The sequence below is a fragment of the Lepidochelys kempii genome, chromosome 6 (assembly GCF_965140285.1).
Source record: "Lepidochelys kempii isolate rLepKem1 chromosome 6, rLepKem1.hap1, whole genome shotgun sequence".
NCBI lineage: Eukaryota > Metazoa > Chordata > Testudines > Cheloniidae > Lepidochelys > Lepidochelys kempii.
In genome coordinates, this window is record NC_136385.1 from 62,060,933 (window position 1) to 62,087,787 (window position 26,855).

At 46.0% G+C, this 26,855-nt stretch overlaps 1 protein-coding gene across 3 annotated transcripts; it reads left to right on the plus strand.

Moving 5' to 3' along the window:
• Positions 1-1,181: 1,181 nt before the first annotated feature.
• On the plus strand, positions 1,182-26,855 carry SLC39A13 (solute carrier family 39 member 13). Of its 3 annotated transcripts, XR_012159417.2 has the most exons (11): positions 1,182-1,341; positions 9,186-9,488; positions 10,064-10,177; positions 12,050-12,171; positions 14,271-14,423; positions 22,126-22,215; positions 22,902-22,952; positions 23,219-23,351; positions 23,466-23,565; positions 25,145-25,350; positions 26,008-26,855. XR_012159417.2 is itself a non-coding variant. In XM_073348312.2 (10 exons), exons 2-10 carry the CDS (start codon positions 9,218-9,220, stop codon positions 25,218-25,220), a joined length of 1,110 nt encoding a protein of 369 aa, XP_073204413.2. In that variant the 5' UTR covers positions 1,182-1,341; positions 9,186-9,217; the 3' UTR covers positions 25,221-26,855. The 3 variants fall into 3 exon arrangements, 2 of the variants coding, with proteins under 2 accessions (XP_073204413.2, XP_073204414.2); XM_073348312.2 differs by having other exon boundaries at positions 25,145-26,855; XM_073348313.2 differs by lacking the exon at positions 1,182-1,341 and adding an exon at positions 3,700-4,888 and having other exon boundaries at positions 25,145-26,855.

Below are 26,855 nucleotides of genomic sequence, written 5' to 3' on the forward strand. Positions count from 1 at the left end.
ATGCCTCTCTGGAACTGAATTCTCCCCACCACTAAAATCAGACTTTAGTGGCTTTCAGACTGAGAATCCATCCTGCCTGCTAACACATGTCCAGCTGAACTGGGATCCACCACTGTAGCTGAACTCCAGCAGGGCCCCTCCTACTCTTGTCAGTAATCTGCCTGTCCCACCCTAGCCCATAGGAGCTGTGCTAAACTGTCTCTTCTGGGAGCTGAGGCATTCGCACCACTCATGTCCAGCAGGCATAAAAACCTCTTCTGATTTTGCCTGATGGATCAGTGTTTTGCTTCCAGGAAAGAAAGTGCAAGTTTTATGGTGAAAGCAATTTCCCTGTCTCCTAATTAATAACCACAGACCAAGGCCCACAGGCTGGGGAGGAGAACAGAGCTTAATTGAATTAAAAGGGGGTCCTAATGACTAGGGTCAAATTAGCCAGCATCACCTTTTCATCCTGGGGAACTGAAATGAAAGAGGATTTTTTATAGCAGGCTCTGGCTCCCACCATACACTCAGCCCTTTTAAAAACATCTCAGATAAAGTATGTTCTTCTTTTCCGCATTTAGTTGTCTGAAGTACAGAAAAGGTTGTTTGTGCGAGGCCTGGGAGCTTCAGTGTAGGCTGCAGTGCCATGTAGGCTCATTATTTATGAGCTGATGGAGGCACTGGGCAGCCAGTTGGTGACATCTGCAAGTGGCCTGTGGCAGAGAATTGAGAGTGGGGTGGGAGGCACTTGGAGATGGGTCAGCCTCAGGGCAGAGAACTCTGACCACCTCCTCCAGCCCTGGGAGTCTCTGAGCGCAGCAGCTCTAAGACAAGACAACAGTGATCAGGGCCGGACAAGGGCAACTTCCCCTGCAGGGGACAGCCATGGGGGCGCCGCTCACGGGGCTCCAGCGGGAAGTCAGGCGGTTTGTTGGGAGTCTCTCCAGCCCCCAGCAGTGTGGCCTCACTTGTGTTAGAACATTCTGCGCCTGCGCGAGTTTTTGCCGTACCGAAATAGCTCTGCGCCGGCGCGATCTGCCCCAGAACTTGCGACCGGAAGTTCACCGGAGTTCCTGTCCCCTATGCGGGTGGGGGGTGTAGCGGGAAGGAAGTGTGCTCGCCTCCGCTGTCCCCCAAGGGAGACGTGACGGGAAGCGTCCGTTGCCCCAGCGCTCCCCGTTGCTGGGAGGCCGGAAGTGTGCGCCGCGGAGCTCTGTCCGGGGGAGCAGTGACTCTGGTTCCGAGAGGGATGGGGCCGACGTGGCTGGTGCTGGGAGGCGGGGCTGAGGGGCCAGCCGGGGAGTCCCGAGCGGCGCCGCGGCTGGATGGCAGGGGCAGCCCGGAGCGCGCCGCCGCACGGTAAGTGGCCGCCCGCGGTGGGGAGCCGGCGGGACGCGGCGCTCCGCCGGGCTCCCCCCGCCCCTGGAGCCCGGGCCGGCGCCGATGCCCAGCGCCCCCACCCAGGGGAGGCGGGTCCCTGCGGCCGGGCCCAGCCGGCAATAGTGATGGTCCTCGCGGAGCCGAGAGACCGAGCTCCCGGGTAGGGACTGTCGGTGCAGCGCGGCCCCCGCGGCTGGGCTGACCGCGCCCGCTCGCTCCTGGCAGCCGCCTGGCACTGGCGGGACTCGCGGGACCTGCCCCGGCCCAGCCCGGGCCGCTGATCTGGTGTCCGGAGCCCCTGAGGGGCAGCGACGGGAGCCTGCTGCAGGAGAAGTTGCTTCCTAAGCCTGACTTGTGCCCAGCCCCAAGGGCTGGTGTCTCCGGCGCTGCGCGCCTGTCCACGGGCCTGCGGAGGTGCCCCTGGGCCGCAGTAACGTTAAACCCGCTTTTACACTCTGCCCAGCGCTTGGCCTCGGATGTCCGGGGGCAGTGAGTTTCACTGGCTAATTGGGTGTTGTGTAAAAATATTTCTTTTTTCCAGTTTTAAATTTGCTGCCCTTGGATTTCATTGGCTGTTATCTTGTTCCCGTGTTACAGGAGAAATGAACAGCACAGCCATACCTGATCTTGCTTCACTGCACCATTCAATATTTTATATGCCTCTTTCAAGAATCCTTTTTACTCATCTCCTTTTTACAGTAATAACTGTCTTTGGCTCTAATAATTTTCATCTTCCATGTCTATTTCTGCTATATCCTTTTGGAGATAGGGTGATGAGAGTGAAACAGTATTACAGGAAATGTATACCACTGATCTATAAATCAGCTCAAATGGCTTAAATCTGGCAAAGTTATAAACAACTGAAAACAGGTCTTAGAGTCAAAGGTATCACACAACTTAATCTATAGTGTGACTACCTTTGTCACATTTAATAATGGAAGTGAGCTGTAGCTCATGAAAGCTCATGCTCAAATAAATTGGTTAGTCTCTAAGGTGCCACAAGTACTCCTTTTCTTTTTGCAAATACAGACTAACACGGCTGTTACTCTGAAACCTAACATTTGCAGGATTTTCAGTACCATACTATCAATCAACTTGTTTGCTTTCTTCACTGCTGTTGTGCATTCACCTAGAGAACTTCATTGCACTGTGTATAGTGACAACACAGCTCTTTTCCCGGAGAGCTTTTATAATTTATAAATTTAATTTATAACCTAGTAAATTGTATGAGTTGATCAAATCATCCTTTCCGATGTGTATTACTTAGATGAAATTCAGTGCTGACAAATTCAGTCATTCATGGTAAGATTGCTATAGATCAGTGGTTCCCAAACTTTAACAACCCGTGAACCCCTTTCACTAAAATGTCAAGTCTTGTGAACCCCGTCCTAAAAATGAATATTTCCAGGGATATTCTCCCTTACCTCAGCATAAATTATAAAAGCAGATCTTGGAAATATAAAATGTGTTTTTATGACATGCTTATTACACACTATTTATTAATTATTATGTATCATTACAGTATTTTTATTACATTATGAAAACAGCAACACTCTTCCAAGATCTCACTTTTGTAGCTTGTATCAGTTTTGATTAAACCTGTTATAAGACAAGGCTCCTATCAGAGGTGCCAGTAGGAAAAAGAGGTGCGGGGGCACTGCTGGAAAAGTGGGGGGCCTGCAGGGGCCACCAGAAAAAAAGGGGAGGGACCTGGGGAGGGTGGTCGTGCTGACGTGGGGGCGGCATGTGACCCTCGTCGCCCCCCAGTACTGGTGCCTCTGGCTTCTATGTTTCATCAAGGAGTATCAGATGTGAAACAGCGTGAAGCCAACTCCGGTATTTAAGAAGCCAAAGAGTTCCTCCTATACAAGCATTCAGGTCTTGAGCAGTCCAGGCAAACAGTGCACATTACAACAAAGCTTAAACTTTTTCTTCATAATAATTTAAAAACAACACTAGCAGTCTATTTAATTTTAAAAACAGCAAAAAATATCCACCTCCCTTTCTATTTCATATAAGGAGTCTTGAAGTTTAAATCGCCTCAGTGTGATAGATATGCTTGCTTTGATATGCTTAGCTCTTGGAACTCCCCAAGGGCTGCTGGCCCCATGCTGCTCGGGGTCCCTATGGACAGCTCTGTCTGCCGTTAGGGAATTTTTTCCTGAGAACCCCCTGTAACATTTTGTGAACCCTCAGGGGTTCACGAACCACAGTTTGGGAACCACTGCTACAGATGTCTCTTCCTTTTAGATAAAAATTGTATCTTCAGGAATGCCATCTAGAGCCTTATGTTCTGAATATATTAGCTAATGTGTTCAAAATCTAGTTATAGTTGATTTTGAACACATTAGCTAATATATTGTAGGGTTTTTTTTTAATATGTGTTAGCTGGTGGAGAAAATCTAGTGGCGAGCTCATGATGATGCCTGTTTATGCTCTAAGATAAATGTTATGAAGGCTCTAAAATACTCTTGCTCCAGGGCCTGAGGCTGATTGCAGGGTTGGGTCAGGAAGAAATCACACCTATCCCTGGGGGGTGAGGTTGATTGCCAAGTTGGTTTGGGAAGACATTTTCCTGTCCTTTGGGGGATGAGGCTTATTGCTAGCCTGGGTGAGGTCAGGAAGAAATACCCCCACCTCAAGCTACTCTATGGTTCAGTTAGGCGTTTTTGTGGGTGGTTTCACCACATTTTCCTCTGAAGATTCCAGTATTGGTTGCAGTTAGAGATGAGATCCTGAATTTGCTGGACCTTGGACTTTTCTGTGTTATATCTTGTGTTCCTAAGCCTGCTACCCTTCTTAGCTGTATGTATGCAGCTTTTAGTTGTGGGTATTGTGATGTTCACATGTATGTATGCTTTGCAGAAGGAGATGCACTCCATAAAGAGAGATGCGGTTCTGAATAGAGCAAGATATTCTTATGTGAGAGATCCTAGGAAAAGGGAGAGTACTGTGAAGTGCTTTGGGCTTCTCAGAAATGGCATGTGGTTTAGAGGTAAACTCCTGAGAGAGAACAAACACTGGGGCAATTAACTGGAAATTGGAGAGCCTGGTAAACCTTGTCAGAAGTGTTGGGGTTTTCAGTAGGAATCCGGAGGTTACTGCAGGGCTGATGGAATGAGGCTTTGGGAGAATTTGCTGGCTGCTGTTTCCATTTCCTCTTTAGTGAAATAACTTTTCTGTTCTGAGCAGTGTTCCACTGTGGCTCCATGAACAGGCAATGGGCTTCCAGGGAAAATAACTATACAAGTTCTTTCCAAGCACATTTAAAGTGTCATCGTGATGGAACGTGGGCTTGTGCCAAAAAGCTGCTAAAGCCGCGTTGTCTGAAAGGGCAGAGCTACTGGCTGTGAGGGGGAGGAGGCAGGCGCAGAGTGAACTCACTGCCACGCACAGACCACTTGAGAGTTGTTTGGAGGTCTGGGATGAACTTTCCAGGTGCATTGCTTGAAAACAGCTTGCAGAAAGAACTAGAAGGCTTCTTCAGCTTCAGCAGGGGACTCCGGCAGTTTCAGGAGCATCTTGTGTAAATATTTGGTTTTATCTCTTCTTCCTTTCTCTGACTTGCAGTAGATTTTTATCTTGGTGTGAATCTGCATTTCTGGTTCTGTTTGCATTTTCATAGAGACTGCTGCAGACTTTGCTTGCTGTATACGTGCCTGGGGAGGAGGCCAGACTCTAGGCTTGCACACTGGGAGGGGAAATGTGATTCATTTTCATGCTTTGAATTCAACACCCCACCACTGCCAGGAGTGAGTGAATGGCAAAATTTCCACCCCTCTTTTCATCTTTCACTTTCTGTTGTGGCATCTGTTATTCCTGTGCTGGGAATACTTTTAGCTAGTTCAGTCATATGCTCTACAGCTGTGATTGAAAGGGCTAAGCAGAGCTAACCCTCTTCAGTACTTGGATAGGAGACCTCCACAGAACATGTTGGTGTTACAGAGAGTGGTACTTATGATTGTGTAAAGGGCACTTTCTCCTTTAAGGTGGTCCTGACCCCAGTATGATGGGGTGCTGTGCTGTTGGAGCTACTGTCTTTCAAATTAAGTGTTTAAATGAAGCCCTGACCATTTGGGTCTGTTGCATATATTGAATCCATGATCCACTTTTCCACAGGAACAATACAGATCTGCTTTAAATCCCAGTACACCTGGTGCTTTTAAAATTCTGCCCCATTGTCTTGGAGCATCTGAGATCCTCTCTGTCTCTCTAATTGTTTATCTGGCTCCCATTGCTGTGGTAGCTGAGTGCCTATGATAGGGGAAAATCGCAAAACCAGAAATGTGATGTGAACCTGTGACTTTAATGACACCATGATATATCTTCCTCCATTCCCCTGAGCGCTTTGGTCTTAAGGCAGTGTGGGGTTCTGGCTGCCCACTTCGTTGCTTTTAGTGGTATATTTGAGATGACTGTTTAATCTGGCTTTCCCTGTAGGTAATGTGCATTTAGAGACTTCACAGGCATTGTCTGCTCAGAAGTCTATAGCAGTGGGATACAGAATCAAGGAGACTATGGAGCTATGAATAGCAAGCTGTAAAGCAGTGGGACTTGAGGCACTATAAACTGACAAATGCTGGGATTGCTCTAAGCATCTTTCTGGGCATGGAGGTAGATATGGGTCAATTGTTGCGTGCAATCCCTCACTGCTTTGTCATAAATTCCTAACAGCCACCATGTAAGGAGCTTGGAGGAATATGCGGGGGTGCCTGTGCTACCAGAAAAGGGACTTGAGAGCCATGGGCCTCTTCTGACTCACCTGGGAGGATGTATAACTTCCTTCTCTGGTTTTATTAAGAAGAACAAACCCTAAGTCTCAGACAGTTAATTGACATGAGTGGAAGTAAGAGAATCTGGTTCTGCTTCTGTTGTCCCTTAAGCAACTGACATCTCTTCTGGAGAAGCAATTCTAGTCTCCCTAGTCATCTGCCTAGACTTCTTTCTAGAGCAAATCCTGCTAAGAGATCCGCAGTCAGCTGCGATCCATGCTTTGAGCTTTTGGGATTTGCTATTTTCCCCTCATACTCCTGTCTCTAAACAGGATTTTTGTTGTTTAGGCTAAATGGAGCTTCAGGTATCCAATTTATTTGCCATTTGGTCTCGGGCAGATGCGGGACCCTCATTTTGGTGGTTCCAACCCAGTAGGGCCTCCCCTTGTGTGACATGAGCTGTGGTGGCAGCTTCTCTTCCAGCCTGATCTTCTGCTGTGGTTCAAATTGTGACAGTGCACACCCACAGGATAACAACTGTACAGCAGAAGTGGGAATGTAAGGGGTTAGGGCCTATTCCAATGTTCCTCATCCAAGACAACACAAACTTTGATGAAAGCAGTTGTTTTGTTAGGATTGTTCTTTGCCTTAGCTTAGGCCCTTCTGCTTAGTACTGGGGCCAGCCCAGAGCTCTGCTACTTGGGGTCTGCCCAGCATGGCTACTCTCTTGGTATAGGAAGCTATTATTTTCCAAGCTCTCACCCTGCCACTAAGGACACCAGTTTCCATTAGCATAGAATCAGACTGGAAAAGGTGCTGAACACTCTGGCAGTTTATAACAGGAAATACTGTAAATGCAGACTCCCTTGCAGTTGGTTTAGTAGAGAGAAGATTGTGCTCTATACTTCCCCTAACCTCTAGCTATTTCTGCCCTAATGTGTATGAAACCTTCAGCCCACTATGTACTCATGCAATGGGAGGATGCATAGTCAGATACTAGATGGTTAAGGGTTTCAGAGTAACAGCCATGTTAGTCTGTATTCGCAAAAAGAAAAGGAGGACTTGTGGCACCTTAGAGACTAACCAATTTATTTGAGCATAAGCTTTCGTCGGATGCATACTGTGGAAACTGCAGAAGACATTATATACACAGAGACCATGAAACAATACCTCCTCCCACCCCACTCTCCTGCTGGTAATAGCTTATCTAAAGTGATCACTCTCCTTACAATAAGAAAAGAAGTACTTGTGGCACCTTAGAGACTAACCAATTTATTTGAGCATGAGCTTTCGTGAGCTACAGCTCACTTCATTGGATGCATGCCGTGGAAACTGCATCAGACTTTCCTTACAATGTGTATGATAATCAAGTTGGGCCATTTCCAGCACAAATCCAGGTTTTCTCACCCTCCGCCCCCCCCCCCAAACTCACTCTCCTGCTGGTAATAGCCCATCCAAAGTGACCACTCTCTTTACAATGTGTATGATAATCAAGGTGGGCCATTTCCAGCACAAATCCAGGTTTTCTCACCCCCCCCCCTCCAAAAACCACACACACAAACTCACTCTCCTGCTGGTAATAGCTTATCCAAAGTGACCACTCTCCCTACATAAAGCTTTCAGAACTCTCCCCTTTTTGGGAGGGTTCTCCAGGCCCCTTAGTTTTACAGTTGTTGTGCAGGGCTGTTGCTGAGAGAGACCTAGACTGTGTAAAGGAAGCCAGATGGCATGGAAGCGTCCCAGATGCATTCCATTGACAACAGGAGGTTTGCATCTACGCAACTGGGGTGGGAACCACATCTGACACAACTTCCTCTCTCTGTAGTCCTGTCATTAACACTTACCCCAAGCATTAGCCAGTGTCTGATCGCTGGGATGACTGTGAAGACCTGACAATTTGTCTGTCCTCAGGATACTAAGCAGAGTTTGTGGATTTTAGATGTGTTGTTTATAATCCTTTGATTCTGCTGGAGATAGTTGTGTTGCATAAATCTCCTCATTGTGATTGCTGAGGGCACTGACTGGAATTCCATCACCCATCACATGGCAAAGTGCTGGCATTTATGCCTGTAACAAGTGAACAATCTAATCTCTAATCTGATTCCCAGTGACACTCCTTGTCAGGGAGAACAGGGATTTTCAGAGTATTTATGAGATAGTTGGAAGGAGAACTTCTCCCTGAAAATTAATACGGTTCTCAGTCTCAAGAGGTTTGCTATCTGGAGATCAGCTATGATCAGAGAAGTTTTCATCCAACTGGCAGGCAGTTTGTTCTTGGAGCAGGACTTTGATCCAGCAGGACGTGAAGCCTTTTGGTCCCTCTCATTATAGCTACTGCGGCCCAGATGTACTAAAATTACTCCCCTTTAAAAGGTGAACTGCAGATAATTTTAAGAAAAGTGCCTCAACTGAGGGGTCTGAGAGCTTTTCTAGACCAGAAAAACTTGCTCCAGTACATTGATGTGCAGACCCCTAAAGTAGACACACTGCTTCAGTGCCACTTATTGCACTAATCTTCTAGCATGTCTCCATTGGGGATTTGCATTTGTGTAGTAACACTGATAGTGCAGTATGCCAGCCCTGCCCCCAAGTATAGAGAGAGCCTCTGCTCCAGTATATCCCTAAAATCACCTCATTACCTTTTTATCTTTATAGCTCCATTATACAAGGGCCTTGTTGGAGCCCACCTGGGACAGTGTATCCTATAGGGAGGAAACTTTGTCTAGGGGTGCAGTTTGAGCAGCAGAGACTCTGGAGAAACCAAGTGCTAAGGGGAGGTGCAGGAGGTTGGACTCCTTCCCATGGCAGGCGGAGACTGAGGGACCAAACAGGCATTTTCACATGTCAAATGATAGAGGATGTCCCTGTCCTCCAGTCAACTGCTCAAATCCGAGAAACTGAAACTAAGAAGAAACAGGAAGAGAAAAATATGGGTTCCCTGTGCAAAGGGGAATATATTTGGGAACCAAGCTACCCAGGAAGGGAATTGAAAGACAGAGGATATATGAGTTTGAGGCCATGATCCCCTCCAGAAGGGGACACAGACTCTGAGGGTTGAGCTAGGGGCCTTGCACTTTCTCTCAGAACTCAGCTTTTCCTCCTTCCTTTCAGAGATTGGCCAGCCAGGCTGAAGCTGCTCAGCGATGACAGGGCAAAGGTTTCTGCTTCATGGGACGCTTGCCTTGTTTCTGCTCAGCGTCCCCTGTGAAGCCCAGGATCTCCCAGTGGGCAAGGCCACCACTGGTCCCAGTCCTCTGTGTGAGAAAGAGGCCGAGTCCTGGGGAACTTTGTTCAGTGGGGAACGACTGGATGCTTGGATCTTTTCTCTGATTGGCTCAGTTATGGTGGGGCTGAGTGGAGTCTTCCCCCTGCTGGTAGTTCCCCTTGAGACAGGAGCTGCCCTGCAATCAGAAGGTAAATCTTCTTTCTGGCTTTTTATTTCTGATGCCAGTCGTCTTCTCCCTCCCTCCCCCACAATAGGCAGTGACTGAATGGGGCAATGTTTGTATGCCTAACCCAGGAGCTGGGATCTTCCTGGTGCCCTGAAATGCAGGCACAGTCCACTCCTGTTATAAGATGGGTGACTTGTGCCATTCCTAAAAATGGGGCAAGTAGTCCCCTAGCTGAGTGTGGGGTTCTGGGACTTCAGGTGTAGAGCTCATACAAGGAGCATCCTCTAACTTGCATCCTGGGGTGGGGGGATGCTCACATCCTCCTCCACTTCCCTGGAGTACAGACTCCCGTCACCCAGGCCCCTTGAATGTACAGTTCATGCTCTGAGCCTCACTGCCAGGACACAGAGTTCTGAGGCACAACACCACCCACAGCTCGCTCAGGGCGATGAAGTGCCCTGGGGTCTGTGTCACACACAGTTCATTTCCCTCCTCGTGTTCCCTGGTAGTTCAAGCTGCAAGGCCTCCTGATTTGGGTGTCTCTCACAACTTGTCAGGAGTGGTCTGGGCTGTGATTGGCATTTGTTTGTTTTTCAGTGGGATCCAATCGTTTGAAGCAGCTGTTGAGTTTTGCAATTGGTGGGCTTCTGGGGAACGTATTTCTGCACCTCCTCCCTGAGGCTTGGGCCTACACCTGCAGCGCCACTGCAGGTAATACCTGGCGCTGTACTAATGCCCTGAGCACCAGAGCCAGCCCCAGGCACTGGCTGCTATGCTTTCTTGTGAATCTGCACCATGCTGCTTTTCTTAATGTTCCATCTCTCTGTGTAGGTGCCTGATGGGCTCTAGGGAACCTTTGCCTTTCTCCTGGTGCTGCTCCTGGAGCCGCTGTGAATCACTCCCCCTCCATTCCCTACCTTGGTACAACAGAGCCCAAATCTGCTGACCTCCTAGGCTGTGCCTGAGGAGAAGTGGTAGAAATTGACAATCCCTAGAGTTCTTGGGTGGGGAGGAAAGCAAGGTGCAGCTGGCAGAGTTCCAACTCTGCCAGAAAACTGAGCACCACGGCTGGGATGGCCCTGGTCTGCCCTGGGATAAAGCTTGGGACACAACTAGCATAGCCTCCTTCCGGTAGCTGTTTTCTAAAGGGCCCATGGAGACAAGTAATAAATTAGGTTTGCACATGGGCACACTAATGTCATGAGAAGCGGAGTGATGCTGAACCCTATAGGCCAGGGATCGGCAACCTTTGGCATGTAGCCCACCAGGGCCGGCCCTGTTTGTTTACTTGCTGTGCCTGCAGGTTCAGCTGATCGCGGCTCCCACTGGCAACAGTTCGCCATTTCAGGCCAATGGAGGCTGCGGGAAGCGGCGGCCAGCACACCCCTTGGCCCACGCCACTTCCTGCAGCACCTGTTGGCCTGGAGTGGCGAACCGTGGCCAGTGGGAGCTGCAATTGGCCGAACGTGCAGACGTGGCAGGTAAACAAATCAGCCCGGCCCGCTAGGGGGCTTACCCTGGTGGGCCATGTGCCAAAGGTTTCTGATCCCTGCTATAGGCGGTAGCTGCTCAGTAAGAAGAGAAACTTTTCCTGACTCTTCTGGGAACAGTGCTGCAGCGGGCCAGATTTTTGTCATCTCCCACCAAGGGCTGGATTCCCACTGATCTCTGCCTAAGGAATTGTGGAATCCATTCCTTCCTGAGAATGTAGGAGATAGAGGAACAGCCTGGATTTCTCATAATCTGCTATGTGGCACTTAAGTGGTAGAAATTCAGAATTCCTCTGCAAGGCTCTGTTTCTCCCCTGGTCCTTTCCACCTTCACTGCACAGGCAGGATCAGCAGAGCCCGGTGCCTTGGGCCCCCAGTGACTGCACTGTCTCTGCTGCAGCTTATTCACTTCTCTTGTTAGTCTTTTCTCTTGTCTTGAGCTTCCAGGTTTGCATGCCCCGCCTGGGTCACATTTCTAATGCTTTTGCCTGTCCTGTTCCTGGAGCAGTCTTTGCACCTGCAGTCAGGCCAAACAGATAAGGATCTGACAATCTCAGCCCTCATTGAAAGGAACATGTTGTAGCCTTGGGCTAATAACTTCCCCAGGTGTGGTGTGATGGGGAAGATCGGTATTTGGCTCAGCTTCCCAAAGCACAACCTTCATGTCTGTACGTGCTACTCACACAGGCTCAGATGCAGGATTTGTGCTGATACAAGCATCTTTGTAGCCTCCGGTAAGAGATTTCTGCCTTGCCCACCTTTACACAGTAATTTATGGAAGGGAGGCTTAGGAGCTGGGCTTAGAAGGCTCCTGAGAGTACTCAGGAGACATGATAGCCTCCATTGCTGGAGTATTGGAGATGTGAAGCCTAGTTTCTCCCTTGCCCTAGGTTGGATCAAGGATGAGTAGATGAAGCAAATGGGGTTTTCTGCAGGGTCTGTCTGTTCTGTGCTTCTCATAGGACTAAAGGAAATGCTTTCTGCCCTATATTCTTGTCTCAAGTCCCTCAGTCACAAGCTGCATTGTACTGGGGATGAGGCTTGTCATTCAGGAACTCCAACAATGCAAACAGAGATCTCTTTTGCTTTCTAGGAGGTGGGCAGAGCTTGCAGCAGCAGCAGCTTCTTGGCCTCTGGGTGATCATTGGCTTCCTGACCTTCCTGGTACTGGAGAAGATGTTCCTAGAGAGTGAGAAGCAAGAATGGCCCAGCACGGTGAGTGGGTGATGAAAGGGGAAAAGTTTCCATACAAATACTGCACTGTAACAGGGTACACACTGCTCCCCTCTGGATTCAGCCCCTTGGTCCCTCTCCTCCGTGAATCAGGGACACTCCAGTCTGGTGGAACATCCGTCGTCTTTATTCATGATCAGTTTCCCACCACCAGTTTCCAACTATATACAGGCTTTACAACTGCTTGGCCTAGCACAGGCCTGGACAGCAACAGACTTGAAGGCTCCTACTTCCTCTGAGCCTGGCCTCCCTCTCTTAGTTTCTGCCCCCACTTTCTCTCATTTCCTTCCAGCCTTATAGCTCCTGCTAATGAGGCTGGCAAGTGTGGTCAGTTACCAGGCAAATCCATTCTCCCTGATTGGAGCTGGAGTGGCAGGAGCTGATTAAGGGCTTCTCCAGCAGTACCCTGACACATGCACTAAACCCTATTACTCTCCCCTCCTGGTAGGCTCCTCAGGGGAACCTGGAGCTGTGATTTAACTCAAAGCGTGGTTTGGGAGGCCAGCAGTGCTGGGTGGAGACATGTGACTGGGCACTTGCTCCATTCTTCTGGAGTTGGGAAAGGAGACCTTTCATCTCCAAGCTAAGGTTTTGCCCTGTGGGTTTGGCAGGCATTTCTTGCCCCTGGGTTTTGGATTTTTTAAATTAAATCAGATTTATTTTTAAAAGGAAAAAATAAATCTGTTTAAAAAGAAATCTGAATGATATGTTAAGGCTTAAACTTATTATAGTTTCTTTAAAATATTTTAAATAAATATGCTGAATCCAAGAGTATATATCAAAAACTTTTTGAGTTAAAAGCTGCTTTTTTCTATAAAGAAAGAATCGGGGAAAACATATAACGTTTGAGGTCAAGCTTTATAAATATGGCACAACAGTAGTAAATAAGAAATATGTTCACCATTTTCTAATATATTAATTATGTACAATGAATAAGAATCTGAAAATATTATGTTACTACACACATTTATTTAAGCTAATATACCCTCGTAGCGAGCAAAAAAAATCTAGTGTAAAGGCTCTATTTAGTTGTAAATCACCATGTTTTAATGGTTATGTCAACCAATGAAAATGCACCTTTCTTTAGAAAATAACTGAAGTACAAATGGAAACATTGATTAAAACAGATTATTTAAATTGAGGCTTTCCTCTTGGTGACTGATTTAAATCCACCATGGTGAGAAGAAGAGGTTCCCTGGGGTAGTGGGAATTATCCTCACCACCACTCTGGGCCCTTTGACTATGGGATTGGGCTGGTCACAATGGACGGGTCTTGTGATTGGCTTCTTTATGTGACATAGTGGATGAGGCAGGAGTCACCTAGCAACAAAGGGACAAATGGTCATTCACAAAGGGATGAGAGGTCAGCTCCAAAACTATGCAAATGGAGCATAAAGTGGCAAGCCCTTGGCAATCTACAGACTTTCTGGGCGGCATCTGAACTGTGCTGGGCTTTTGTTAGTCCCATCCTTCTAAGTAAGAGAAAATGAGACCACGCACTGAAAAGAGTTTGCAAAGAACAGCTAAATGTGACCCGTAAACCTAAGTGAGTGTGTGGAGCTGATACACCTATCCTGTCTCCTAACTTTCTCCTTATTATGTGGTACTGTGGGGTCTGATGTCCCCCATTCCACGATATACAGCCTTGTTATAGAGTCCCATTATATTCTTTACACTGAGGACCAAATGTTGTTATTTTGATCCCTGGTCCAGTGCACTTTAGCAAACTTCACTGCTCCTGAAGAATTTATATTGGGTTTAGAGTGTTTCTAGCCCCAGCAGAGAGATTTGACATTAAAATAATGTCTTTCAGATTCCTTTCTTGCTTCCACAAGTGCATGTCAATTTTTAGCTCAGCTACTTAAATATATGAATCCCATTTCATAAACTTGAATAAAGCCACCCAGAAATCTATTCCATTTCTGAAGGCTGTGGTTACTAGATTTGAGGCCAAAAACACATTCTGTTTGGGCTTTAGGGAGGGAAGGATTAAGGATAAAGGGAGACTTTCTAGGCCCCTCTTCTAGTCACACTCACTGTTGGAGGTTAGAAGTGGTAACAGTTGTTTCTCTCTGATTCAGGGCAATAATTCCACAGCACCTTCCAGAGGGACTCCAAATGGAAACAGCTTCTCCCTGCAGAAAGTAGCAGGCAAAGTCCAAAGAGCAAAGACAAACATGGCTCAGTGTAATGGCTCCTCTCTCTCATCTCGCCCACCGGACCGAAGAATCAAGGTACATGATCAGCAAGCTGAACCCAGAGTGCAGAAGGAGGGAGTGCAGTGTCCTACACCGGCTCCCAGGTGAAATTGCCGTTATGCGTTGAGGAGGGAGAAGTTTGAAATTCAGCCAGAGTAGTGCAGGGCTTCTGCATTGAGGGTGGCTGAAAACCTGGTCTGGTATATTGTGGACAGAGCCATTCACAGAAAAATGTTGAAAGTTTAAGAGTGAATTGTTTAATTTAACCATATCTGAAACATCCAGGAGCAGACTGTACAACTCTTTCTAAAAATTCCGTACACAGTTACATCAGGGATGGAAAAGGGAAACTCTCAAAAGTCAGGAAAAGTCAGTTCCTTTGTCTTCACAACGATAACGCTCCTTGTGCATATGTTACCCCAGTGCTATCTTCAGTGAACTCATCAGACTGTCTCAAATAATAGTCTGAGAGCATGGGTTTTTTTGACTATCCTCTCATTATTTTCATTCTTTCATACCTGTGTTATTTTTAGTTTCTTTATTGACATACACTTTTTATGTGCTGATTTCTTTTTTCTTAACATCTGTACTGTAATAATTTAGCAATTTGGGGACTGAGGCAATTAACTACACAGCTAACTTAGCTTAGTGACTTTTGATGGTTTACGTATGAAAGAAAATTTTCACTCTTTTATTATTTGTGTTACATACACATCTATAGACTCCAGTCAAGGATCAGGACCCCATTGTGCTAGACACTGTACAAACAGTAAAAGAGCATATCTGCCTCAGAGCTTACAGTTTAAGTTTTTAAGGCAACATGCAACAAATGTTTGACTAACTTTAGAGAAGGAAGTGAGAGGGTAACCATAAGATGTGGTTACATGGGCTGGCTAGTTCACAACTTAATTACACTCAGTTAAAAGCTTCTTATAAACTCTTCCCTTTCCTCTTTTAATTCTGTTTCCTTTTATTTTAAATCTCTGCTTTTGTCTATTTCTTAATTTATTTTGCTGCTCTTTGTTATCCTTTAATATGTAGGATGCTATGTAAATCTAGTTTACTAAGTACTTTTCATGTTCGTGACTTTCACATGCTCTGGTGTGTGCACAGGTTGGAAGATACTACTTCAGTGTGTCTAAAGGTGAAGAAAAATTGTATGATGATGTGCCAATATTTTAAAGGAAATGGGATGACCCGGATATCTACAGGTTGATTAGCTTGGTATCAATCCCATGCAAAATCATAGAAAGGCTGATGTGAAACATAATCAGTAAAAACTTAAAAGATGGTAGCATAGTTAGTACCAGCCAACTTGGTTTTATGGAAACTAGGTCTTGTCAGCAAAACTTGATGTAATGTTTGATTATATCACAAGTTTTATTTATAAAAGTAACTGTGTCGATATAGTGTTCTTCTGTAAGGTATTTGACTAGTCCCAAATGGCATTCTGATAAAATTAGCAATATACAAAATTAATGTAGCCCATATTATATGGATTAAAACAGTTTAACTGATTGATCATAAAACGTAATTGTAAATGGGGAATTATCATCCAGTGGAAGTACAGTCCATCAGGGATCTATTCTCAGCTCATTGTTTAATATTTGTATCAATTATCTGAAAGAAAACATAAAATCATTGCTAGTAAATTTGCAGATGACACAAATTGGTGGAGCGGTAAATAATTATGAGGATAATTTAGTTATACAGATCAACCTGCATCACTAAGTAAGGTGGGCTTATTTGAACAGCCAAATGCAAGGTCGTACATCTAGGAACAAAGAGTGAGGGGTCACACTTAATAGATGGGGGACTGTATTATAGAAAGCAGTACTCAAGGGCCATGGTAGATAATAAATTAAAAATTAGCTTCTGTTGTGGTGCTGTTAAGAGGGTGAACACAGTCCTTGGATCTATAAGCGGGGGAATATCTAGTAGGAATAGGGAGGTGGTATTACCTCTGTATACAGCATTAGTGAGACCATAACTGAAATACTGTGTCCAGTTCTGGTGCCCAGACTTCAAAAAGAAGACTGAAAAATTGGACAGGGTTCATAAAAGAGCTACAGGAATTATATGAGATCTGAAAAATATGTCTTACAGTGAGAGACTAAAGACATTTAATCTCAGAGGAGGTTAATAGATTACTTGATCATGATCTGTCAGTACCTACATGATGAAGAGATTTCTGTTAGTGGATGGCTTTTTAATCTAGCCAAATGAGGCATAACGCAATCTGATGCTTGGAAACTAAAACTAGACAATTTAGGATTAGAAATAAGGCATAATTTTTAATGAGGTTAATTAACCATTGGAACAACTTACTTAAGGATGAGGTAGATTCTCTACCACTTGCAGTCTTTAAATCAAGACTGGATGTCTTTCTAAAAGATATTCTATAGCTCAAACATAAAGTGTGGGTTTGACACACAAATTATCAGGAAAGATTCTTTGTCATGTGTTACAGATGAGATGGTCGTAATAGTCCCTTCTGGCCTTAAAATCTGTGTGTATTGGTTTTGAGAGAGTCTGTGGTCATATTATGAAAGTCCTTGTTGTAGTAATGAGTATGCATAAGGGGGCAGTTAATGCTATATGTGCAACCTTAATTGTGGTGTTTCCTGACTTCTAAATCATATGATTTTAATGTTCTCCTTGTGAGACTTTTTTGTATGGAGTTCCTGTGGTGGTTTTATACGAGTTGTTTTTTGAAGAAAATACTGGCCAAAATGGGGAAAGTACCATAAAAGGGAGATTTGACTCTTCAGGACTCCAAAGCTCTGTAGGCCACAACAAATTGGCAGTAATGCATTTAAATCAGAACTGTAACACTTTATCTAACCACTGCCTATACAACCTCTTCCACCTTAGAAGCTATGTAGATGGGGAAGGTCCTTTACCCTGGCCAAGAGTATAACATGCACAGGAGGGGAACCCTAAGATGTGCAGGATGCCTTCCTCAATAGCTTTGCTCATGAAAAAGTCTTAGGAACACATCCCTCCTCTCCTTATCAGGCCCAGGGGCTGCTACTGATCTGCAGCAATATGTTCCAGTGCCTAGGTACAAGAGAACTACCATGAGCTGATAGTCTTTCTCCAGCTGCGCTCTTCATGAGCTTAGAGAATATCCTGTGGTGCAGTCTCCGGACGTAAGTGTCACAGGCTCATAACTGTCAAATCAAAACAAAGTTTCTTCAGAAAACCCTGGCTTCACTTCTCTTCAATGACAGTTTTCACCCGAGCCATTGACAAGAAAAAGTGGCCATGTTTTAATCATGGGAAGTGGATTTGTTTTCTCTGTTCGTATTTGCTGAGAAAGTGTTGTGTTTTTTTGTTTTCTTTTGTTTTGCTTAAACTTAAATGAATAATTACCACTCCCCTTTGGGCAAAGCCCAATCCTGGAAAATATTGGCTTGAAAAGGAGAAAAAACTTCAGACAGTTATCCATGACTGAAAATGGGATGAGAACAGAAAGTGATTTGCATTCATGATTCTCGAGACACTGCTGCATCCACCTGTTACAGTAATGCACATATGGAACTTGCTTTTGCCTGTTGGCTTTTTCTTTTTTTACACTCTCTTCTTGGCATCTGTGATTTTTCCTCTCTCTCCCACCCCCCCGCGCAGATTTTTCTAGTCTGTGTTTCTATTTTCTTTCCCAGGTAGTTCGTGGGGGTTGATTCTGCTTTTCTCCCATAATTACTTTTATTTTCTTGTTATGTTTGGTTACAGTTAACATGCAAAAACAATCCGTTTTAACCCTGTTTTCACATGCTCATCATTTTCTAAAACATTCATCTTCTGAGCTAAAATTTTTCCAGGCTTGATCTCTGCCCAAATAGGTGTTTCGGGGTTTTTTTTTTTTTTTTTTTATAAGTTTGAGCAAAATCACTTCAGCTAGCTTTGAAATTTGTGTGTTCCACTTTTACTGAAAATTCAACAGCAGAACTTTTAAACCTGGCTGGTAATTAGGCCTCATTATTAACTTCCTACCCCTTATTCTCACACTTAGTTCATATATGTACTGCTCAAAGTTCTGAATATTTGAAAAGACATACTGAGCATGAGTAGTAGAAAATGTCTCTAAATAATTTTTACTTGGAGAAACAAACTTCCTCGTTGCAGAAAACACTACCCGAGAACAGGTGACACTAACCACTTGCTCCCCCCATGGAAGTCTTCCCAGTCGCACACATGTTGAGGCTTGAAAAGCCCTGGGAAATATCCAAACCACCACCTGCAAATCAGATATGTGCCCATCTTGGTTGATGAGAGTCAAAGAACAGTAACTTTGCCCAATGCTAGCAGAAATGTCTGCTCAATGTCTCTTTCAGAGAAGTAAATGTGCCAGTCCTTTTGACAAGCAAAGTTGTTTGCTTGATCCTCAAAAAGCCAGCACTAAATGCAGAAAACCACTTGACCTCCCGTTCCTAGCAAAATTGTTCAAACCAAAAATAACTGCCGAACTCCAGCGTGTGACATCTGTGAATATCCTTGATGTTTCACAACCAGACTTCAGATCAGGACACAGTACAGACACTCCTCGTAGCACTGATGGGCAACCTCTTAGCAAAGGAGAGAGGTCATATCTCAGTGTTCATACTGCTTGTTATCTCTAACATTCAACACAGTTGACCATAAGTTACTGTTGACCTGCTTATATGATACAGCTGAAGTAGATAGCCCACCTCTACAGGACCCAGACAGTGGTGATAGGAATCTGTTCCTCTTCTCAAAAGAGTCTTCACCTACAGATTTCTTCAGGGATCTATCTTGTTCCCTCTCTTCTTAAATATGTACATAAGCTCACTTGGAGAGGTAGTGAGACACCATGGGTAGACTGCTAACTAACAGTACTCAGCTACATATCTAATATTCTACACACACAGCCAGTGCTATCACAGGGGTGTCCCAAGGGCAACAGGAGAGCAGCAGATTGAAATTCAATCCAGGGAGACTGAAGTGAAGCTGGTCAATAGGGGCAATGTTCTGAAGAATTAACTGGGTCACTGGCTTTTCCTTTCATCAAAGGCATCTTCACCCCATTCCTGTCAAGGTGGCATAAAGCCTCAGGGATTTGCTTGATTCATCAGTAACGCTGGATGTACAAGTAACTTCAGCTCTATGATATAACCACATTTGCTCCAACCCCTCAGACAGAGACAAACACCTACAAGATCTCTATCAAGTGTTCTTAGAACTACAGTACCCACCTGCTGAAGTGAAGAAACGGATTGACAGAGCCAGAAGAGTACACAGAAGTTACCTACTACAGGACAGGCCCAACAAAGAAAATAACAGAATGCCACTAGCCATCACCTTCAGCCCCCAACTAAAACCTGTCCAACGCATCATCAAGGATCTACAACCTATCCTGAAGGACGACCCATCACTCTCACAGATCTTGGGAGGCAGGCCAGTCCTTGCTTACAGACAGCCCCCCAACATGAAGCAAATACTCACCAGCAACCACACACCACACAACAGAACCACAAACCCAGGAACCTATCCTTGCAACAAAGCCCGTTACCAACTGTATCCACATATCTATTCAGGGGACACCATCATAGGGCCTAATCACATCAGCCACACTATCAGAGGCTCGTTCACCTGCACATCTACCAATGCGATATATGCCATCATGTGCCAGCAATGCCCCTCTGCCATGTACATTGGTCAAACTGGATAGTCTCTACATAAAAGAATAAATGGACACAAATCAGACGTCAAGAATTAGAACATTCAAACAACAGTCGGAGAACACTTCAATCTCTTTGGTCACTCGATTTATGGACCTAAAAATGGCAATTCTTCAACAAAAAAACTTCAAAAACAGACTCCAAGAGACTGCTGAATTGGAATTAATTGGCAAACTGGATACAATTAACTTAGGCTTGAATAAAGACTGGGAGTGGATGTGTCATTACACAAAGTAAAACTATTTCCCCATGTTTATTCCCCCCCTCCCCCCACCCCCCCATTTCTCAAACATTCTTGTCAACTGCTGGAAATGGCCCACCTTGATTGTCACTACAAAAGGTTTTTTTCCCCCCGCTCTCCTGCTGGTAATAGCTCACCTTACCTGATCACTCTCATTATAGTGTGTATGGTAACACCCATTGTTTCATGTTCTCTGTGTTTATAAATCTCCCTACTGTATTTTCCACTGAATGTATCCAGTGAAGTGAGCTGTAGCTCACAAAAGCTTATGCTCAAATAAATTTGTCCGTCTCTAAGGTGGCACAAGTCCTCCTTTTCTTTTTTCAGTGACCATAAATGCCTCATGCCTTCTTCAGCTTGTTAGAAGACATTGCCTTTTCCTTGGGCAAGGATTTGGACGCAGCAATCCACATAGTGATCAGTCTCCTCCAAAGTGTATTACCATTAACTCTGTGTCTGGTCTTGAAGGCAGAAGTAATGCAGAGGCCCTGTTTTATGCATAATTTAGCTGTCAGACTCAACAGGCTGGGCCACCATCACCTCATGCTCCTGTCCTTCTTCTAACTCTTAATCTGCCTCCATTGCCAATTCAAGGCCTTGGTCCTGATCTTCAAAGCCAGCAATGGATCAGATCCCATCTACACCAGTGACTGCATCTCCATCCATGACCCACCAAGGCAACCGTACTCCTTTAGGATTATACAACTCAAAGTACATGAGAGCAAGAGATAGTGCTCAGTCAAGTGGGTTCAGCTATGGAATGAGCTTCCAAAAGATTTAGACTAATCTAGAGCCTGATCACCTTCGCGCATGCCTTTCCTGTGATAACGTTTTCCCACTAGCGAGATTGAGATGCCTTAAGTGGTTTCCTAGAACCACAAAAGCGCAGAAGACTCCATGAAGTCCACTAGAGACATTGCTATGTAAATCGAATTAATTTGTGCAGAACTTAAATACTATAGTGGTGGGCACTATAGAAAACCCTAAAAAAGAGATGGAGACAAGCCAGTGTGGGGGCAGCAGGTGGGCACTTGCTTGTAGTTGTTCAGAAGTGTTTATCAGTATATGTCAATAGGCGGCAGCCAACCTTAAAGTAGGTCCATCAGAATTGAAATTGACTTCTTTAGGGGCTGTTAGCACTTTCCTTTGATTGGTTTCTTGTTCTTTAAGAAAAAAATCTGCAAAATTCTTGTTTTTAATGTTTTTAATATTTAATGCAATAGTTAAAGTTTTTAAGCCACAAAAAGTAAATTTCAGCTTCCACCAGCAGCATTAGCTCTGCTGCTTTGTACCTCCCATGTCTTGCATGGGAGACATTTGACAAGTTGTATATTAAACTATGCAATTGACTAGAAAACAGACTCTATTTATATTAGAACCCAGTCACTTATGCAAATTTGTGGGCACCATCTGAAATCTGTTGTTGCTTTACAATTGGATTTATTCCTCCAGACTGCCTTCCTGCTCTTCCCTTTCTCTAGTAAGCTTCTTTCTCTTCTTTCTTCTCTCCCTGTCTTTAGAGCTCTTTCTAGGCTTGTACCTCTCTTCCCCTTCCCCACTAAACTGGAATTCTCAACCCTAAGGCTCCCTCTGTCTGCACTAAAGCTGAATGTGGCAATACAGTGTCCTGTCTGAAGCACAGACATGGGGTTTAAGCCATTGACCAGCCCTGCCCCACCATGATTCACCTGCTCTTAGAGTAGGTAATTGCTCGTTGGCTGTACCTGATGCTTCCCCCTACCCTGAACCTCATCAAATTCCCTCACTCATGAATGCCTCTGACTTCCCTCTGCAGATCAGTGGATACCTTAACCTGTTGGCCAATACCATTGATAACTTCACACATGGCCTGGCGGTGGCAGCCAGCTTCCTGGTTAGCAGAAAGGTAAGGTTTGTGCTGCACCCACCTGCCAAACTGGAGATCAGGGGGAACCCTTCTCTCAGCTGTAGTGTGTGCCTGCCTGCCAAGTAAAGGACTTGGGGATCCCTTCCCCAAGGGGTAGCTGCCAAGATAGTGTTGTGCTGGAGAAAACAACAGGGAGCAGCCCTGCTTGGGACATAACTTTTCTGGCTCTAATGTTTCAGATCTGGGAGACCCTTGGCCCTGCACTAGGCATGCATGGGCCAGGTAGTTATCTCATATGTCTCTATAGCAGGGGTTGGCAACCTTTCAGAAGTGGTGTGTCGAGTCTTCATTTATTCACTCGAATTTAAGGTTTCGCGTGCCAGTACTACATTTTAATGTTTTTAGAAGGTCTCTTTCTATAAGTCTGTAATATATAACTAAATTATTGTTGTATGTAAATAAGGTTTTTAAAATGTTTAAGAAGCTTCATTTAAAATGCAGAGCCCTCGGACCCGTGGCCAGGACCCGGGCAGTGTGAGAGCCACTGAAAATCCGCTCGCGTGCTGCCTTTGGCACACGTGCCATAGGTTGCCTACCCCTGCTCTATAGTGAGCACTTTACACAGGGCAGCCAGAGTCCATTCACTCCAGGGGTGGGAGGGCTGTAGTCTCTGCATCACTGAGCTTTGAGACCATTTCCTAATAGACTTTTCCCATCTTCTGCAGGTTGGGCTCCTAACCACTATGGCAATCCTACTGCACGAAATCCCACATGAGGTGAGAAGGGTCTGCAGCCTGCTGCCAGGGCAGCTGGGAAGTTAGGACCTGGTCTGAAGCAGAACAGCAGTGCTCTGTGTGCAGGAAGAGGGCTGGCGGGGTTACCTCTGCTCTGCATCATTCTTCCCTTTCCTTGGAGGATCTGCTCCCTGCCGAGTGTTGGTGTTCACCCATCATGTTCCTAGTCGTGCTATCTCCTTTGTTAATGCTGGTCTCTGTGTTCAGGAGAGTTAGGATCGATAACCACTGACTCTGATTTCCCATAGGTAGGAGATTTCGCCATCCTGCTCCGGGCTGGGTTTGACCGCTGGAGTGCAGCCAAGATGCAGCTTTCCACAGCTCTGGGGGGAATTCTAGGAACCTGCTTCGCAATCTGTTCTCAGTCGCCTAAAGGGACAGGTAAGGCTCACTGGGGCTGCATTGAGGAATGTGTCTGCTTGTGTGCCTACTTTCCTCTGTCTGTTCTCCTGTATCCCTTCTCATTACTAATGGTGATTTTCACTGCATGTGCAGGGGAAACCATAGCTTGGATTCTGCCATTCACCTCCGGGGGATTCCTGTACATTGCCTTGGTAAACGTTGTGCCTGACCTCCTAGAGGAGAAGAATCCCTGGTAAGTGGCTCCATCGTGGTTATTAGTATGCTGGTATGGCATTTCTGCTGTGGTGGTGGGAGAGAACATGGTGGTAAAGCCTCTGTTCCTGGGAGCAGGTGAGCACTTTCTCCCCAAATCCCGTGAGAGGTGAGATGGTATCTAGCAGAGTCTGCTATGCTGTGCCAGGTACTCAGGCTTCGGCCAAAAGCTATCTCTAATATAATGTGCTGGCTCCTGAGCATGTTAGATAGAACAGATTCAGTCTAGGCTGTTTAGCCAAGCGCCTGACCTAACGCTGTCCTCAGGGTATCTACTCCTTCCCCCATCCCTAATTCGGTGCTTTGCTGAATTGACATGGGGGGGTATAAAACAAGCAATCAATGCCAATTTGATACTGAATACTGATGGAATTCATCTGTTGACATGAATGCATTCAGCTCCCAGCAAAGCCAGTGTCACTTCCAATTATTTTTTAACCCTCTGATCTTTGAGAGTTTGCCACTTCAGGGATCTAGGGACCATTCTCTTTCAGAGGATTAGCAGGTTATTGTGACTTAAGATTTCTCAGTCACGTTCCATTATGATGGATTTTTAATTCTTCCCATTGCACTCTGCTCCCTAGAGTTATTAATTTCCCAACATTTGTTTTCCCAAAATATAGTCTTTTGTGCTGCTGCTGTTCGGTGACAAACCCCAAATCTCCATTCACTACTGTCATTCGTAGTACCCATCTTCCATAGAATGATCACTATATCCTTACCGCTTCGAGTAGCCAGCCTTGTCTCCTGTTAGAGTGGTTTCTCAGACCTCTCTCTGCCACACAGAAGGAAGTGTTGTGAATATCTTTCCTACTCCTGGAGGTGGCTCCCTTGCCCATGTGCATGTCCTCACTCAGACAACAGCCCCGGTCCGTGACCATTCTAGAGGGACAGAGTGCATAAGACAGTGGGGGTCAAACTTTTTTTTGCCTGAGGGCCACATTGGGGTTCTGAAACTGAATGGAGGGCCGGGTAGGGAAGGATGTGCCTCGCCAAACAGCCTGGTCCCCTCCCACTTCCTGCCCCCGCCTGCCCCCTTAGAACCCCCGACCCATCCAACCCCCCTGCTCCTTGTCCCATGACCGCCCCCTCCCGGAACCTTCCCGCCCCTAATTGCTTCCCCTGGGACCCACCCCCTATCCAACCCCCCCTGACTGCCCCAACCCCTATCCACACCCCTGCCCCCAGACAGGCTCCCCGGGACTCCCGTGCCTAACCAACCACCCTCTGACCCAACCCTCTCCCCGCCCCCTTACCATGCCTCTCAGAGCACCAGGACTGGCAGCCGTGCCGCCTGGTCAGAGCCAGCCACACTGCTGTGCTGCCTGCCAGGAGCTCGCAGCCCAGCCGCCCACAGCGCTAGCAGCATGGTGAGCTGAGGCTGCGGGGGAGGGGCCACAGCAGGGAATGGGCCGGGAGCTCAAGGGCCGGGCAGGATGGTCCCATGGGCCACAGTTTGCCCATCTCTGGCATATGAGATTGGACTCCTGAGTCCCTGTACTTGTGCAGATTGGGACTGGTTCCTGGCCCATTCTGACTCTCTCTCGTTTCTTCCCCAGGAACTCCCTGCAGCAGGTCCTTCTCCTGTGCACAGGCATTACAGTCATGGTGCTGCTCTCACTCACTACAGAATGACCTCCACTCAGACGACCTCATGCTGCCTCCCAGAGCTGCATTGACTTTGAGCTGTTACAAAGCAATAAGGAACACTAATGTAACTTCCTGTGTGTGCGCTTGTGGGTCCAGCTGCTAGTGAGAGAGGCAGGTGAGAAAAAGAGGGAGTCATTGGGGATGCTGGACTCCGTTCCCTGGCTCTTCTATCCCTGCTCTGTTAAAATCCCACAAACCAGGGCTTCCAATGTTGGTGTTTTATGGAGTGAAAGCTTTTGACGAGCAGAAATGAACCGAGAACCTGTTCCAAGAACAGACTGTGTCTCACCCTGGAGTAAGAACAAGTGTTGGAACTGCACATCTTAAGCTGCTGAGTGAATAGGACAAGATCCCTTTATCTGGCAAAGAAGGATTTACCTGCTAGTCCAGGCCCAGAGAGAAAACAATTCTCCAAAGCAGCAGCAAACCACCAACATTCCCCAGTGCAGCCTACCTAGCAGGAGCAAAGGTACTATCAAAACCACATAGTTAGATAGACGTGAGAAGGCCCCTTCCCACTCAGCCCTCATTTATCAGTAGAAAAAAGGGAAGGTGTCAGCCTGGACAGTCTGCCTCTCTGAGTTCCTCTGCCTTAGCTTTGAAATCAGGCCTAATACTTGAGGCAGGTTGGAACAGGAGGTTATATAGCTTAGCCTGAAAGCTTCTGCCTTTAACCTTAACTCCTCTGTTTAGAGAACCTATCCCCTCCCCTGTTCAATCAGCCTAGGTGCATATTTGAGAAATGGTCAGCAAATGTTTCCTGTCATCCCAGGTCATCAACTCACCTGTATCTGGGGGAAACCTGCTCAGTCACTGCCCCCCTCCTAAGGCCTCTCATCAGCAGGTGGAGAGTGAGCAGGGCTTGGACTCCGGCCGCCACCAGAGGAGGAATGGAGGAGAGAGAAAACGCTGACTGTATATAGAGAAAGGGCAGAGTAGAGAAGAAAACATCATGCGTGTGTGAAAGAGATGGCGAGGGGCAGTGTTTCTCAAGGACCAGTCCATGAGATCTCCCTGACACAGTTTAGGAAGGCAGCAAGCCAGTCCCTGGTAACAAAAAGGTTGAGAAACACTGGAAAGGGGAACCTGCTGGTGAGAAGGATGAAAAGTGAGTCTGAAATTACTGTGGCTGCAAAGCTGGGAGAAGGAATCTGAGTGTGACTGTGCCCTTGAGTTTAAGTCATGTGGTGTCTGGGATCCCATTTGATGGCAGTTTAACCGACTAGTAAAACTAAACCTAAAAATTCTTGGTTTTGGCTGACGGGGATTACCAACTCTGACAACCCCACCTCCTCTGGAATGTCAGAACTCCCTAAACATATGCACAATTGCTTAGGCCTTACCTATAGAAGAAAATTGTACCGATTTGAATTAAATCTGTTTAGAACCAATGTAGTTAATTTAATGCTACCTCCTTGTGTGAGGCACAAAATAAGAGTCCACAACAAGGTGTTCTGAATCCTTCCTATTCCATCAGACATCACATAGGATACAAATAAGCTCTGCCATTAACCAGGGGTTGCATCAGTTTAACTAAATCTGGCTCTAAATTGCTTTTGTTAAATAAATACAGCTTTCTTGTGTAGCTAGGGCCTTTTTGAAAAAGGCTGGCTCCCGCTG

Excerpts from the sequence above, each read along its gene's own strand:
- SLC39A13 (XM_073348312.2), top strand. The coding sequence starts at position 9,218 with ATGACAGGGCAAAGGTTTCTGCTTCATGGGACGCTTGCCTTGTTTCTG. Across the intron at positions 14,424-22,125 it reads CACCGGACCGAAGAATCAAG|ATCAGTGGATACCTTAACCT; the intron begins GTACATGATCAG and ends TTCCCTCTGCAG. Across the intron at positions 22,216-22,901 it reads GCTTCCTGGTTAGCAGAAAG|GTTGGGCTCCTAACCACTAT; the intron begins GTAAGGTTTGTG and ends CATCTTCTGCAG.